This window comes from Schistocerca americana, chromosome 1, assembly GCF_021461395.2.
Source record: "Schistocerca americana isolate TAMUIC-IGC-003095 chromosome 1, iqSchAmer2.1, whole genome shotgun sequence".
In the NCBI taxonomy this organism is placed as follows: Eukaryota; Metazoa; Arthropoda; class Insecta; order Orthoptera; family Acrididae; genus Schistocerca; species Schistocerca americana.
This window is the reverse complement of record NC_060119.1, coordinates 318,135,503-318,152,420: the sequence shown is the minus strand read 5'-3', so window position 1 is coordinate 318,152,420 and position 16,918 is coordinate 318,135,503. Positions and strand designations below refer to the sequence as shown.

Here is a 16,918-nt window from a genome sequence, read left to right as displayed (position 1 = left end):
CGCGGTGGTCTAGCGGTTCTGGGCGCTCAGTCCGGAGCCGCGCGACTGCTGCGGTCGCAGGTTCGAGTCCTGCCTCGGGCGTGGATGTGCGTGATGTCCTTAGGTTAGTTGGGTTTAAGTAGTTCTAAGTTCTAGGGGACTGATGACCACAAATGTTAAGTCCCATAGTGCTCAGAGCCATTTGAACAATGCGCCGTGACACCGGGCCACAATTGTTCGCGATTGGTTTGAAGAACATTCTGGACAATTCGATGAAGTGATTATACACCCGTAGAACATTTATGGAACCTAATGGAAAGGCCAGTACGTGCACACAATCCTGCACCAGCAACTCTTTCGCAATTATGGACGCCTATAGAGACAGCAACGACTTGTTGAGTCCATGCTACGTCGAGTTGCTGCACTATGCCGGACAAAAGGATGTCCGACACGATATTAGGAGGTAGCCCATAACTTTTGTCACCATGAGTGCATTTGTTAGTATTCTACCTTTTCAAATTCATACTGCTGCGGCGCCACGTAGTTTTTGGGTGTAGCTGTAGATGTGACAAATACACTACTGGCCATTAAAATTGCTACACCAAGAAGAAATGCAGATGATAAACGGGTATTCATTGGACAAATATTTTATGCTAGAACTGACATGTGATTACATTTTCACGCAATTTGGGTGCATAGATCCTGAGAAATCAGTACCCAGAACAAACACCTCTGGCCGTAATAACGGCCTTGATACGCCTGGGCATTGAGTCAAACAGAGCTTGGATGACGTGTACAGGTACAGCTGCCCATGCAGCTTCAACACGATACCACAGTTCATCAAGAGTAGCGACTGGCGTATTGTGACGAACCAGTTGCTTGGCCATCATTGACCAGACGTTTTCAATTGGTGAGAGATCTGGAGAACGTGCTGGCCAGGGCACCAGTCGAACATTTTCTGTATGCAGAAAAGCCCGTACAGGACCTGCAACATGCGGTCGTGCATTACCCTGCTGAAATGTAGGGTTTAGCAGGGATCGAATGAAGGGTAGAGCCACAAGTCTAACATATATGAAATGTAATGTCCACAGTTCAAAGTGCCGTCAATGCGAACAAGAGGTGACCGAGACGTGTAACCAATGGTACCCCACACCATCACGCCGGGTGACACGCCAATATGGCGATGACGAATACACGCTTCCAATGTGCGTTCACCGCGATGTCGCCGAATACGGATGCGACCATCATGATGCTGTAAACACAACCTGGTTTCATCCGAAAAAAATGATGTTTTGCAATTCGTGCACCCATTTTCGTCGTTGAGTACACCATCGCAGGCGCTCCTGTCTGTGATGCAGCGTCGGTAACCGGAGCCATGGTCTCCGAGCTGATAGTCCATGCTGCTGCAAACGTCGTCGAACTGTTCGTGCAGATGGTTGTTGTCTTGCAAACGTCCCCATCTATTGATTCAGGGATCGAGACGTGGCTGCACGATCCGTTACAGCCATGCGGATAAGATGCCTGTCATCTCGACTGCTAGTGATATGAGGCCGTTGGACTCCAGCACGGCATTCCGTATTATCCACCTGAACCCGCCGATTCCATATTCTGCTAACAGCCATTGGCTCTCGACCAACGCGAGCAGCAATGTCGCGATACGATAAACCGCATTCGGGATAGGCTACAATCCGACCTTTATCAAAGTCGGAAACGTGATGGTACGCATTTCTCCTCCTTACATGAGGCATCACAACAACGTTTCAAGCAGGCAACACCGGTCAACTGCTGTTTGTGTATGAGAAATCGGTTGGAAACTTTCCTCATGTCAGCATGTTGTAGGTGTCACCACCGGCGCCAACCGTATGTGAATGCTCTGAAAAGCTAATCATTTGCATATCACAGCATCTTCTTCCTGTCGGTTAAATTTCGCGTCTGTAGCACATCTTGGTGGTGTAGCAATTTTAATGGCCAGCAGTGTAAATAGTAGTGCCTTAACACGAAATTATCAAAACATTTGGGCAAACACGGTATATATTTATTTAAAAGTCTTGGAACACGTATATGGAATGATTTAAAGCCGAATGAACACATAAAAGTACTCGCAAGAAAGACAGATGCCACAGTGAAATGCAATGGAAGAATCCTCCGGAAGTAGCTCATAAAACCTTTGTTGCATCGATTCTTGATCAATGCTCGTCGGTCTGGGATCCATATCAGAAGGTATGTATAAAGTGCACAGAAAAGCTGCAGTAGTGCAGCTTGTTTCGTCATAGGTTCGTTCAATAGCGGCGAAATCGTCATTCGAGTTTTACATTAGGTTATGTAATAATTTTCGTTATTAGTCTTTCTCAGTACTGGCGTGATGGCAGTTTTCATTACCTTTTGATCAGCACTGTATGTTACAATTATGAGGTTGTATTGATTCCCCGTGACATCATAACTTTGTCAGGTGAACAGTCCGGAATGCGGCCCAATATTCCTCGTGATATCAAATGGGAAGCTGTTCGACTAAATAAATACTGACACGGAAACTGCCATAGTGGCGAAAAGTCGAATAGCTTTCGCTACAGTGAGAGCCACTAATGTAACGGAGCAGTTCCTGGGAAACATGAGGACAACATTGGCATTCGTATGCTGCTATCTACCTCACTGTAGACAGACCACTGCTTCGCCACGGAATTTTGGTACATACTCGTATTTCTTTGTGCAGGTATCCCGTCGGCAGCTTTAATAGTCTCCTCAACACAATAAACAGACTGTCGGTGCCAGTTCCTCTAAATGTCTGGAAAATTCTTCAATGTAGTAGAAACAACAGACACTCCGGCTCCGGGAAACTCAGGATGACGTTATTCTTTGACTGCAAGGGCTCGCTGCTCATTGAGTTATTCGAACGCGGTGCCACATTTAACGCACAGCGGTACGTGGACACTTTCCAAAAAATGAAGTGTGCTCTAAGTCCAAACCCTCAGGCGTGTTGAAGGATGGTATCACTCTGTTACAGAATAATGCCCACCCACATGTGACCAAGGCTGTTTCGAATACGCTGCAGAAGTTTCGCTGGGAAGCCCTTACGCATCCTCGATACAGACCCGATCTCTCCCCATGCGTTTTCCATATTTATGGAGCCCTGAGGAAAGTCTTTCGTGGCCGTCGATTAGCCTCGTATGAAGAGGTGCATACCTGGGTGCTATCGTATTTCCGCCGGCAACCGCAAACATTTTTTCCATGAAGGCATTGACCACCATGTCTCATAGCGGATAATGTAGTTAAAAGTTACAACTATGGCGATTACTTATTTATGTGATTCTTCAGTTTCTCCCGGCGTATTTCTTGCTCGAACAGTTCACGGGTATATTCCCGGTCCGTAGTGTTCAACGGGCACAATCTTTCGGCGATCAGACATGTCGCAATCGGCAGGTGCGCTGACGAACTGAGCTCCTTAGTGTGGGTGGCCGCCTTAAATCCCTTGCCCTCGCGAGGCGTTCTCTCCGCGGTCCGCGCCCGCGCGTCAGCGGCCGGTGAGACGCTGGCGTCGGCGTCTGTGGTGGCGTCGGTGTAATTGCCTCGTCCGCCCTGGTCGCCTGTTCGTTTCCTTTGCTGAGCGTCTTTTTAATTAGACTCAGTGCTGGTTCCCATGCCCTGCTGAGGTTGTAGCCGTAGTCTCGGTTGATGAGTCCGTCCCTGGTACGAATTTCGTTAGCCTCTCTAACGACGCTGTCCCAGTATTTAGATGTCTGTGCCAAGACCATGATATGTTGGTAGTCCATTTCGTGATTTTCGGGCAAACAGAGCTCTGCGACCGCCGACTTGTTGGGGTACTCAAGTCGAGCGTACCTCTGATGTTCTCGGCAACGATCTTCGATGGTGCCCACTGTCTGTCCAATATAAGTCTTCCCACATTGACACGGAATCTGGCATATGCCGGCCTTCCGCAAACCGAGATCGTCTTTGACACTTCCCAATAATGCTCTTGTTTTATTTGGTGGTCAAAAGACAGTTCCTACTCGGTGTTTCCTCAATATTCGTCCTATTTTCCCCAATACTGCGCCAATATACGATGTATAGGCAGTGGCTGTCTCTTTCTCCGTGACTTCATCCGTCTCCACACGCTGTACTGTAGAGGTGGGACGGTGAGCGCCTCTGATCTGCCATTCCGAGTACCCGATTTTCCGGAATACAGTTTTGAGGTGTTCCAGCTCTTCGGGCAGACTCTCTGCGTCAGAGATGGTGCTTACACTGTGCACTTTATTTACTTTTTTCAATATGTATCGTTTGTTTTTCACTGCCCCTTATGGTTTCCCTAAATCCCTTTATTGAGGCACAGGCACTCTGGTAATGCGATAGCCAATTTCCTGATCCTGAGTAGTTTCTTTTCCAATGACATCGATCTCAATGAAACATCAAAATGCAACTTACTACATTCAGCATTTCTTCCGACCTGTGAAATGCTACGATGGCAAATCAGTGATTGTCCTAAGGTCTAAGTAGTTGCTGCTCGAAGACTCATGCACAGACTGACTGCATCATTTCTGAAACCCTCATATAAGAAAATAGTTTGGCCTTCATCTCTAGATATTCGGCCGACGTTTGTTTAATGTTTTTTCTGATATGTTTACAGCATGAGTGGCTGGGATTGTAGAAGATTCACCCTGCATTGCTGGTAGCAGAATTCATCGTCCATTGATGATAACAGTCCAGTGAATCTTTGACAAATGGTTCAAATGGCTCTGAGCACTATGGGACTTAACATCTTAGGTCATCAGTCCCCTAGAACTTAGAACTACTTAAACCTAACTAACCTAAGGACATCACACATATCCATGCCCGGGGAAGGATTCGAACCTGCGGCCATAGCAGTCCCGTGGCTTCGGACTGCAGCGCCCAGAACCGCACCGCCGCCGCGGCCGGCGAATCTTTGACAGTGCCAACCAGTCGTGTTGCTGGAATGTCAGAAAAATCACTAAACCAAGGACGTAGAAAGATCGTGAGACGTAAACCAACAGGAAATACGTCAACAAGTGACCGCGAAAGCCTTAGGGGTTTTGTAATTTAACGAAAGTTGTGATCGCTAAACAGTGTAGTTGTTGTTGACTGACAGTACATATCGCATTAACACTAGGAGCATGGACAGCAGGCAGGTGGGACAGAAGAGCAGCTGGAGGGCTAGCTGGGGAATCAGTACGTACGTGGAATCCGAGCGAGGGCGCCTTCTTGCCGCGCACGCCGTAGAAGCCGGAGAGGGGGGCCTTCTTGCCTCGCACGCCGTAGAATCCCGAGGGCCCTTTCTTGCCGCGCACGCCGTAGAAGCCGGCCTGTGGGGCCTTCTTGCCTCGCGTGCCGAAGAAGCCCTTGAGGGCGCGCTTCTCATCGCGCAGCCAAGGGTCGTCCAGCTGCAGCTCGTCGGCGTCGGCGTCGCCGTCGGCGTTGGCGTCGTAGTCCTCCCTGTAGGGCAGGCCCGCCAGCTGCAGGTAGTCGGCGCCGTCTCCCAGCTCTGCGTCCTCCGCGTCTGCCTCGTCTTTCTTGCCGCGGACACCCTGCAACAAGTTATTGTTTAATAGGCAGAGGCCTTATGACCTGCTTCACTACGTACACTCAGGCGACAGAAGTCAGTCGATAGCGATCTGCACATATACTGATGGCGGAGGTATCGTGTACTCAAGGTATAAAAAAGCAGTGCACTGGCGGAATTGTCATTGCTCTGAGGTGATTCACGTAATGAGGTTTCCGACATCGTCATGGCTGCACGACGGGAATTAACAGATTTTGAACGCGGAGAGGTAGTTGGAGCTGGATGCATGGGACATTCTATTCCATAAATCGTTAGGGAGGTCAATACCCTGAGATCCACAATGTCAGGAGTCTGCCGAGAATACCAGATTTCAGAAATTACCTCTCATCACGGACGGCCATCATTTAATGACCGAGAGCAGCGGCATTTGCGTACAGTTCCCAGCGCTAACAGACAAGTAACACAGTGTGAAATAACCGCAGACATCAATATGGGGCGTACGACGATTGTGTCTGTTAGGACAGTGTGGAGAAATTTGGCGTTAATGGGCTACGGCAGTAGAGAACCACCACGAATGTCTTTGCTAATTGCTCGACATCGTCTGCAGCGCCCCTCCTGGGCCCGTGATCATATCATTTGGACCCACGACGCCTCGAAAACCGTGGCCTGGTCATATGTTTCAGTTGGTAAGAGCTGATGGTAGGGTTCGAGTGTGTCGCAGACCCAACGAAGCCATGGACCCAAGTTGTCAACAAGACACTGTGCAAGATGGAGGTGGCACCATAATGGTGTGGGATGTGTTTACATAACATGGGAACGATCATTGATTGGAAATGGTCATGTTTGGCTACTTGGAGAGCATTTGCTTCCAGTCATGGACTTTATGTTTCCAAAGATGTCACTACTACTACTACTACTACTACTACTCAGCTCTACAGCTCTTGGAGGGCCTTGGCCTGCATCACAATATCCTGCCATTCTATCCGATCCATCGCTTTCCGTCTCCATCCTCCGACACCCAGCTTTTTCATGTCTTCTTCAACTCTATCCACCCATCTCTTTCTAGAGCGTCCCCTAAGCCGACTTCCTCCAGCCTTGCCATCAAAAATCCTCTTACATGCTCTGTCTTCTTCCATTCTGACCACGTGGCCTGCCCACCACAGTCTTCTTATTTTAATGGTAGTAACAATGTCAGGTTCTTCAAAAAGGTGTTGTAGTTCTGCATTCGTACGAATGCGCCAACGTTCTTGCTCATATACTGGGCCATATATTGTACGTAGCACCTTTCTCTCCCAAATGCTAAGGATCCTTTCCTCATTTACAGTCGTGGTCCACGTTTCAAAAAATGGTTCAAATGGCTCTGAGCACTAAGGGACTCAACATCTGAAGTCATCAGTCCCCTAGAACTTAGAACTACTTAAGCCTAACTAACATAAGGACATCACACACATCCATGCCCGAGGCAGGATTCGAACCTGCGACCATAGCAGTCACGCGGTTCCGGACTGAAGTGCCTAGAACCGCACGGCCACCGCGGCCGGCTCCACGTTTCGGCACCATTCATATCAACTGGTCATATAATTGTTTGGTAAATGAGGATTTTGGATTTACGTGATAGAAGCGAACTCCTAAGCATGGGTAATGCGGCAAAGTAGCATCTGTTACCTGCTGCTATTCTGGCTTTCACCTCACTGCCAGTGTCATTTGTCTCAGTGATAGTCGACCCAAGGTACTTGAAGCCTCTCACCCTTTCAAACTCCCTGTCAGCTATCCTGAGAGTTGGTAGGTTTTGTTGGTTGGTCATTGCCATATACTTGGTCTTCTCGATGTTAACTGTCAGGTCAAGTTCCCTTGCACCTTTCTCCAGTTGTTGATAGGCTTCGCCTAGCACAGCTGTGTTTTGTGCGAGTAACGCCACATCGTCATCATAGGCTAGGGACTGCAGCGAACGATTTAAGAAGGTTCCTCCTTAGTTAACTCTATCTGCCTTATGACTTTTTCTAGGCAAAGGTGTCACTGGGCCACAATTATTCGCGAATGGTTTGAAGAACATTCTGGACAATGCGAGCGAATGATCTGGCCACTCAGATCGACCGACGTGAATCCCATCGAGCATTTATGGGACATAATCGAGAGGCCAGTTTGTGCACGAAGTCCTGCACCGGCAACACTTTCGCGTTTATGGAAGGCTAAGAGGCAGCATGGCTCAATATTTCTGCAGGGAACTTCCAACGACTTGTTGGGTCCATGCCACGTTGAGCTTCTGCACTACACCGAACAAGAGTTCCGACATGATATTAGGTTATATCCCATGACTTTCGTCACCTCAACGTACTCTGTTTCTTCCGTCCTGTGTCATAGCCCTTTTTGATTTGTATATTTTGCATGCAAACTAGACAACAATTTAGTCATACCCAGGATAAACCAAGCTACTATCGCTGAACACCACCTGTGCCCTCGACAACATCCTGAGTTCAGCGAGGGAGAGAGTCCACAACTTTCTTCAGGTATTCCATACCCAGCCAAAGCCACTTGTTGATGATTAGATACAGCAGGACTACCAAGTTGCGGAGATGTCGATAGTTAAGTTTCACACACTTTTCCAAATAGTGCCAGACATTTTCTGTGGGATTAAAGTAGGGTGATTTAGCGGTCGAGTCGAGGGGCGATAGGCTGCATGACTGTTTATCAAACCAGGAACAACTGCGAGCCGTCCTGTCAACTCTGCAGTTATCATAGTGGAAGAAGGGATGTAAAGGAAACGGCAACAGCTGCTCTCTGTGAACGTTGAAATAAAAATCTTGGCTCATGTTCACAGTGTAAAAGATCACGATTTCATCTCTGGCCTTAACTGTACGCTCTACTTACTGTTGGCTGAAGGCCTATTCGATTGTTGGCGCACTTCTACACCTGGCGTCATTTGAAAAGAGAGGCTCATCGCAAGACACTACACGCCTCTAGTCAGCTACCACTCATATTCACTAAGTTCACTTGGAAACTGGTTGAGGTGGACCTGCATTCTCTTTTCGGTACAGTCATTCCGTTACACAAAATCGTTACTACGAGAGACTATTAGAGAACACTGTTCTGTGTGGTTATCAGTACAGATGCAAATTAACACACTGGACAGTCCGCATTGATAAACGAACAAATCGGGCAGCTTCATTCACGCTGCGGTCATGGGCATGTCCAATCACAGTAGCTCCTATCTGCCATTCTGTCACATCTTCACTTCGACCCATATTACACGCAATGCAGGGTCCCCACAGGTCACTCATGTACACATCACCTCGCAGCCATTGCTCACGTCATCAGTGGAGGATCGCATGACCGCCTATTCACACTTCTACACAGTGTGCAATGCCACAAAGCGAGCAATGGACTCTTTTTGAGCGGGTAACTAATACTTTGTTCGGTGAGCTTATTTACAGAATGAAAACCCCTGTCGAAAGCAATGTACTTGCACGTTCAAAAATATCAGAACAATCTGAACTACGTTCCGCCTGATTTATATGCTATTCACATGACGTAACTTCCTTGCAGGTCCTCTAATCTCTTTTCGGTACAATCGTTTCATTATACAAAAACGTTACTACAAGAGACCACTACAGAACACGGCTCTGTATGGCTATCAGTCCACATGAAAATTAATATCACGATAATTCAAATATCAGGAAACCTGTTATTAGGGGTGACACAATCTTTAACGCTTGTATACTCCGTTTTATTAGAATGAATATTTCAAAAAGCATGTTTCAACTTGAAATTTCATGATGAAAATTTTTGTACAGGACTGAGACCTGGGACTCCTATCCAGCAACTACTGTTCCTGTTGACTAACCATGAAAGGTCTTACATATGATTTCATTCGCAGATAGCAAAATGTGTGCACGTTGAAACTTGAAATGACATTGCGTGAAGCTTTGTTTTGAACAGTAATTCGAATCCAGTGCGTAATCGATTGTTAACTATGCATCACATTTCACATACCTAAATTTTCACCAGTAGCGAGGTGATTGAAATTGAAATGATTAGACGAAAATTTTTGCCTCACCGGGATTCGAACCCGGCGTCTTTGTTTCCTTGTCACAAACAGACGTTAAATATCAGTTTGTTTCACCAGTAGTCAGGTGTGCGTAGCTTGAATTGGCGATAACGTGATGAAAATTTTTGTGCTGGCTGGAAGTCGAACCCGCACATATCATCGTTACTGACTACACATAAAGAGATGTTAAGTATCGAATTCTTTTTCACCTGTAGCTAGGAGTGGCATGTTCGAACCTGAAATGATATGATGAAAAGTTCTGTGTCTGACTGAGTGTCGAAACCGGCAGCAGTATTTACAGCATCTCATGTTACAAAACAATAACAAATAAATTTCCTGTAATCTTATATGACGACTGGTTCATTAATAAAATAAAACTTCTGTTGTAATAAAGCTTACTGGTGCCAGAGTTTCCACTTACTTGTCGCTACTTCCGCCTATGTCAAGGCCTAACCAAAATCATCTGTGCTTCAGTCGATAGTAGTGGGTCATAATGTTTAATGTGGATTTGGAACGATCGTGCAATCCTACGTTCTTCAGTTGAGGTTACCAGAGGTGAGGTATGGGCGCGCAAGTTACTGCACGTATCGCAGGACGAAATAGCGCCTTCCGGATTGCTGACGTCGGAAGACTCAAACATGAAGCGCTGAACAACGTAATCTTCTCTGCATAGGCAAACTGAGGTAGACTTTCAGGAACACTGTAGAAATAAGATTTCAAAAAGGAAATCGACAGAGGCTCAGTGATGGACCATTTCATAATTGACTTTCACGATTTCGATATGTCTGAGTCAGTAAGCGAGGGTGAAGGCGATGTTTGGGGCTAACTGTGTCGGCACTGCTTATTACCACATTTAAAAACGTGTCGTACAACTAAAGCCTGTACTATGTAACTTGAGACTAGGTTTGCTTTGCCGGTAACAGACTAATAAAAAGATTTTAATTCATATGCAGTTCCGCTGTGAACTTAGTTTAAAGCTTGTCTTCGGTCTTCAACAGTTACACTCGTCAATTTCGGGACTTGAACCTGGGTTTCTTGCTTACTAGGCAGATGTGCTAGCCATTATACAAATTTTAATTACTTTCTTCAGCTTCTATCATAAGCCGAGACTCATATGTCTAAAGGAAAACTCAATTCCATCAGATCAATAGATCACCTAGGCCTGAGGTACAGGCAGGATTTGCCCATTACGTACAAAGCTGGGGTGCTATTCCTCGGCAACAGTGACGATACGAGAAGGCGAAAATCGGCTGAAGGTTTGAAATTTGTATTAGGGAGTGCACTGGACTTGGGTACCCCGTGCAGGAGTGGCACCCAGAATGCTACAGTGGTGTGATGGTTAACACATCTACCTAGAAAAGAGGAGACATTGGTTCAGATCCTGCACATGGAATAAATTTTAATTCATTTTTCAGCTTCTATCATCATCGGAGATAACGTTGAGACTCACATGTCTCAAGAAAAATTTAAGTCCATCAGATCAAGAAACAATATCGACGACAATTATAAATTATTTTATATAAATGTGGTGTCTAGGAACAGAAAACGCCACTGTTTCCTTAAATAATTATTTTTAATGTAGGGCAGAACTTTTTATATTTTCTGAAATAAAATTCTTTCAGCTGTGTGCCGAAAAGGCATTGTACACGTAGATCGCTCAGACGTTTGTTTAAGTCACTTAAAAAATGACAGGTACAAATTTCATTTGTGCAAATATCTACTCTGCAACTCCAAACGAATAATTGTGACTGCAATTTGCGAGCCATCACGAAGTGAACCTAATCGTCGGGTTCGAAAGGGAAAGCGCACCTGTTTTTCCATTAATAACGCTATTGTAAAATATTTTATGAATATTATAAAAGTTGTTTGAGGATCGTAAAAGGCCATTGCTGATCGAGGATGTGTTTACGTCTTTCGCTACGTTACTTTTATTCTTCTTTTTAATTTTTATTCTGCAAGACATCTCAAGATGAACGTATTTTTCGAGTTCGAGCCTGAAAGTGAAATAAATGTGTCGCTGCTTTTTCCAATTATTTACCACGGCATTTTCTTGTATTGATCGACGGGAACGACAAACAATGCAGCTGTCTATTATTGTTGTCACTATTCGTCCTTTTACCATGCGTTGATATTTTTCTACATTAAAAAAATTTATACAGCTCCGTATTTCAAAGGCACGCAGTCTGATGACGTGACTTTCCTCACAAAGGTGTAAATCACCTTTCCTGTGTGCGTACGTAACGTTACTTGTCGGCAGTCAGAAGTCGACTGCAGAGTGGAGCGCACGTAACGTACGGTCTGGCTACATTGCAACTAGGACTGTTTTAGAAATATCAGGAATCCAATATATCGATACTTACAGACTGTTAATTGTCGGTCATCGATATATCGAAATAAGTTATCAATATATCGGCGTACCGGCAAAAAAAAAAAAAAAAAAAAAAAGTATTTCGGCTGCACATTGAAAATATACTGCCAGTTTTAGAGCTGTATATCTAAGTATTGATTTATTATTAGATATTCTGTACATCAACAGGCTAGCAGACTACTTCCACCCCTTAGAGCAAGAATTGAAAGGAAGACGATGACGTTCGCACTTGGCGATAACCACTTTGTTACGTAGCAATGGTAACTGCAGGTAAGTGGCACAAGAAAAGGTGTCCGATGGGTCCGTCATTCTGTTTAGTCACATATCGGATTTGGCTGGAACACTTCATGTCGTCTTCCCCGTTTTTTCACGCCAGCGACCTATACTCCGTTCGTCATAAGAATAAACCCGATGTAAAGAAACACAAACTCGATGATTGGTCAGCAGCTGTAGCTCCGGAAGATTGATGTTGTTCCGCTCTTGGAAGTAGGTCCAACTTCTGTATTAGATATTTTATTACTATGTCACTGTAAATGAAACTTTAAGACATTCTGATATATTTACAGTCATCAACGTTTCTCTTAATCATTCATTAGCTACGTAACTTTTATTTCAAAATCGCGTACAGCCACAGTATCAGTAAGCGCTACTTGTGCACCGTTTGTCTCACTGTTCATATGTACCACGAAAATGGATGACACTGCTTCCTGCTTCGTAATGAAACACGCGCGCGGAACACTGTTAATGATGGGAAACAAATTTTTCTTGATGTTTTTCACAACATTACAGAGAAAAATGGGCTTTGACGTTTATTTAGACGGACAATATAATAAGTACAAGAAACGTCTGTATACTTGTAATGTTGGCGAAGTCGGTAAAGACGTTGTTAAATAATCTGACAGGTCATTGAGCTGTAGTTCGAAACCTGTTGTGATCAACAATTTTTTTGGACCGTTTGAATACCTAAATCATTTAAACATTGAAATATATCAACATGTGGTAATTAACTCATATTTAACCATCTTTTTTTCATGAAAATGCACGTCTTCCGGTTTCTAATTACGTACCACACGCTGGTTATCACTGCAAATACACATTCCCAATCATCGATATATTATAAAAGATTATTACAGATCTTGAAGTTAAGAAAACATTAGACAGTTAAATTTTTTGGAGAAATACGAAAAATAATACTCTTTGTTTGAATATGCCCACTGTTTTATGGGACAGATGTGATCTCACACACGCCCGAGAGTGATAAGCTTAGTAGAAACACGGAAAACATTTTTCACGGCGTCGAGCATTGTAGAAATGCTGCATTTTTACATTTGTCACCGTGCCACTGCTATCGGAACCCAACAGAATTGATCTGCAGCCAATTAAAGGAATTTGTGGTGAGAAACAACTTACTGGAACTAATGAACGAAGCTTTATCATACGTCACTGCAGAACGATGGCGAAATGCAGAACACCACGACATAAAAGAGGAGGAGTAGGCAATGTGAACTTTTCGGTGGCTTGGAATTCTGTTGTTGATTCCCTCGGTATCGGCGTAGCAGTACTAAAATGTATCACTTTCCTCGGAGTCCCATATGGAAGAAGTTTAGAGATAACCAGACGACTGACTATGATACCTTCAGTGACTTCAATATACAGTACTGGCCATTAAAATTGTTACACCACGAACATGACGTGCTACAGTTGCGAAATTTAACCGACAGGAAGAAGATGCTGTGATATGCAAATGACTAGCTTTTCAGAGCATTCACTCAAGGTTGGCGCCGGTGGCGACACCTACAACGTGCTGACATGAGGAAAGTTTCCAACCGATTTCTCATACACAAACAGCAGTTGACCGGCGTTGCCTGGTGAAGCGTTGTTGTGATGCCTCGTGTAAGGAGGAGAAATGCGTACCATCACGTTTCCGACTTTGATAAAGGTCGGTTAGTAGCCTATCGCGATTGCGGTTTATCATATCGCGGCATTGCTGCTCGCGTTGGTCAAGATCCAATGACTGTTAGCAGAATATGGAATCGGTGGGTTCAGAAGGGTAATACGGAACGCCGTGCAGGATCCCAACGGTCTCGTATCACTAGCAGTCGAGATGACAGGCCTCTTATCCGCATGGCTGTAACGGATCGCGTAGCGACGTCTCGATCCCTGAGTCAACAGATGGGGACGTTTGCAAGACAACAACCATCTGCATGAACAGTTCGACGACGTTTGCAGCAGCATGGACTATCAGCTCGCAGACCATGGCTGCTGTTACCCTTGACGCTGCATCACAGACAGGAGCGCCTGCGATGGTGTACTCAACGGCGAACCTGGGTGCACGAATGGCAAAACGTCATTTTTTCGGATGAATCCAGGTTCTATTTACAGCATCATGATGGTCGCATCCGTGTTTGGCGACATCGCGGTGAACGCACATTGGAAGCGTGTCTTCGTCATCGCCATACTGGCGTATCACCCCGCGTGATGGTATGGTGTGCCATTGGTTACACGCCTCTGTCACCTCTTGTTCGCATTTACAGCACTATGAACAGTGGACGTTACATTTCAGATCTGTTACGGCCCGTGACTCTACCCTTCATTCGATCCCTGCGAAACCCTACATTTCAGCAGGATAATACACGACCGCATGTTACAGGTCCTTTACGGGCCTTTCTGGAAACAGAAAATGTTCGACTGCTGCCCTGGCCAGCACATTCTCCAGATCTCTCACCAATTGAAAACGCCTGGTCAGTGGTGGCCGAGCAACTGGCTCGTCACAATACGCCAGTCACTACTCCTGATGAACTGTGGTATCGTGTTGAAGCTGCATGGGGAGCTGTACCTGTACACGCCATCCAAGCTCTGTTTGACTCAATGCCCAGTCGTATCAAGACCATTATTACGGCCAGAGGTGGTTGTTCTGGGTAGTGATTTCTCAGGATCTATGCACCCGAACTGCGTGAAAATGTAATCACATGCCAGTTCTAGTATAATATATTTGTCCAATGAATACCCGTTTATCATCTGCATTTCTTCTTTGTGTAGCAATTTTAATGGCCAGTAGTGTATAACTACATGGTGAAATGCCAGCAGTGCGCTTTTACGCCGCACCTACTCCTGCAGAAAAATTGCCCTTGTTAAATTCAGGAATTTTCATCATTCTCGTTTCTAATTACAGTACTATGTTAATTAAGATCGAGAGCATGTTTTCCTTCAGATCACCTAAGAAGCATATCGCATGAGTTTTACCATTGTATTCTTCTATGCAAAATTTAAGTGACATTCAAGACTGTATTGTTCTCTGCTCGTATCTTTTTTCGCCTTTACTACAACTGTTCACATCACTGCAGATTAGTTGGACCACGTGCCTGGCCATTGCTTTCCAAGTTAAATGCGCCGTTAAAACTGCTGTCCCGTATTATCTGTGAGTGTATGTACGCGTAACGCACAGCATAAAATGTATCCTCATTATCGTACTTGACTGTACCGCGACAGATTGGCTTCTGGTCCACGTGGGTCGAAATCCAATGAGGTTTCAGCAAACGCAGAAGAATACATAGTGTAATGTTTACACGAGATTTATTATTATGATGAACGGCGTAAAGCAGTTGCAGTGTCAAAATTACGTGGTGAAGTTTCTTTTAGTTGAGCAGAGCGCTGATTACGTCAGCATTTCCCTTCACACGTCTCCACCCATCACATAGACCAATCTCGCCATTTAGATTTTTGTTCACCAGTTTCAGCAACTGTTTTTGCAGAATGCCGATGTGAAGAAATAGCCCACTAATTGCGTTTTTGGTTTTTAACTCAGCTGGTGTGCTATTTCTTCACATCGGATATCTTGCTAATCCATTCACAGTGCCACCCTCAAGTATAATTGGACTTCTTCTTTGCGCCATGTATACTTGCTTCACACAGTCAAGGAGAACTGAACGTGATGAAAGTTCAAAACGTACTAAGACTCCTTGACACGGTGAAAGCAAAATTATGTTTTACTACAATTTCAAAAGAACAAATATTTATCTAAAATTTGGAACAATAGTAACATAAAACAAAAATATCGGCACGCGACCTTGTCAACACAATATCGATAAATCGATATATTGTCGAGAAACACGTCTCCAACAGTGCTCAGCAGTCCGGATGGTCACCCATCCAAGTACTAGTTCAGCCCGACAGCGCTTAACTTCGGTGATCGGATGGGAACCGGTGAAATCACTGCGCAAGGCCGTTGTCCAATTCATCAGTTCAGGTTCTAAATAATAGTATCATCTTTCCAAGCGGGAAGGAACTCGCGTTTAAAAGAAAATCCCAGATGGAGAAGAATAACTGCGAGGTACTGAATGATTTCGTGAAGGAAAATGAGTTGTAGTAAGTAGTAGTTTTCGAAAATCTACAACAATTCAAGAATAAATATCCAAAACCTTCATCTGAGTATGACTGGATCCACAGTCCGTTCGATAAGATCATAACAGACCACATGTCAAGAATAAAACAGCAGGAGATCATAGATCTCGTAAGTGGTAAAACATTTCGAAATGAATTTAAATCGAAATCTTTTGAAAATTTTTGAGTGCAGACTGAAAACTAATATCCCAACTTAGCAAGAATGGCTGTCGATGTGTTATTACCCTTCGCACCAACTTACTTGTGTGAGTCAACATTTTCCGCAATGAAATTAATTAAGGCACATCGGTCTCGATGGCAGCTGGAAGAGGATCTGCGAGTTGCTGTTTCAAGGATCCAATCAAGACTGCATCCGCTTTCTTCACAAATTCAAGCACACACGTCGCATTAAATGCGCAAATATCAGAAAATTTCCGAATTTTGGACCATGCGCATTTTTATTCTCGTTTTTCTCCTATTAGGATAATCAGTTTGAATGTAATAGTTTTTAAATTGGCATTTAAATGTCGACTGTTGTGCTATCCTCATTTGTGCATCTTGAGCTTTCGAGTGTTAAAATATTCTAAATGAATTAAAAACCATGTGGATGGAAGCTGTTAAACTTTAACTATCTAAT

At 44.6% G+C, this 16,918-nt stretch overlaps 1 protein-coding gene across 1 annotated transcript in view; it reads right to left on the bottom strand.

Annotated features, from left to right (window-relative positions):
- Positions 1–16,918, bottom strand: part of LOC124546313 (tachykinins) — a 55,784-nt gene that overhangs the window by 14,317 nt on the left and 24,549 nt on the right. The window contains exon 2 of the mRNA XM_047125032.1: positions 5,166–5,513. Coding sequence (XP_046980988.1) covers positions 5,166–5,513 — 348 coding nt within the window. The remainder of the gene's footprint in view (positions 1–5,165; positions 5,514–16,918) is intronic.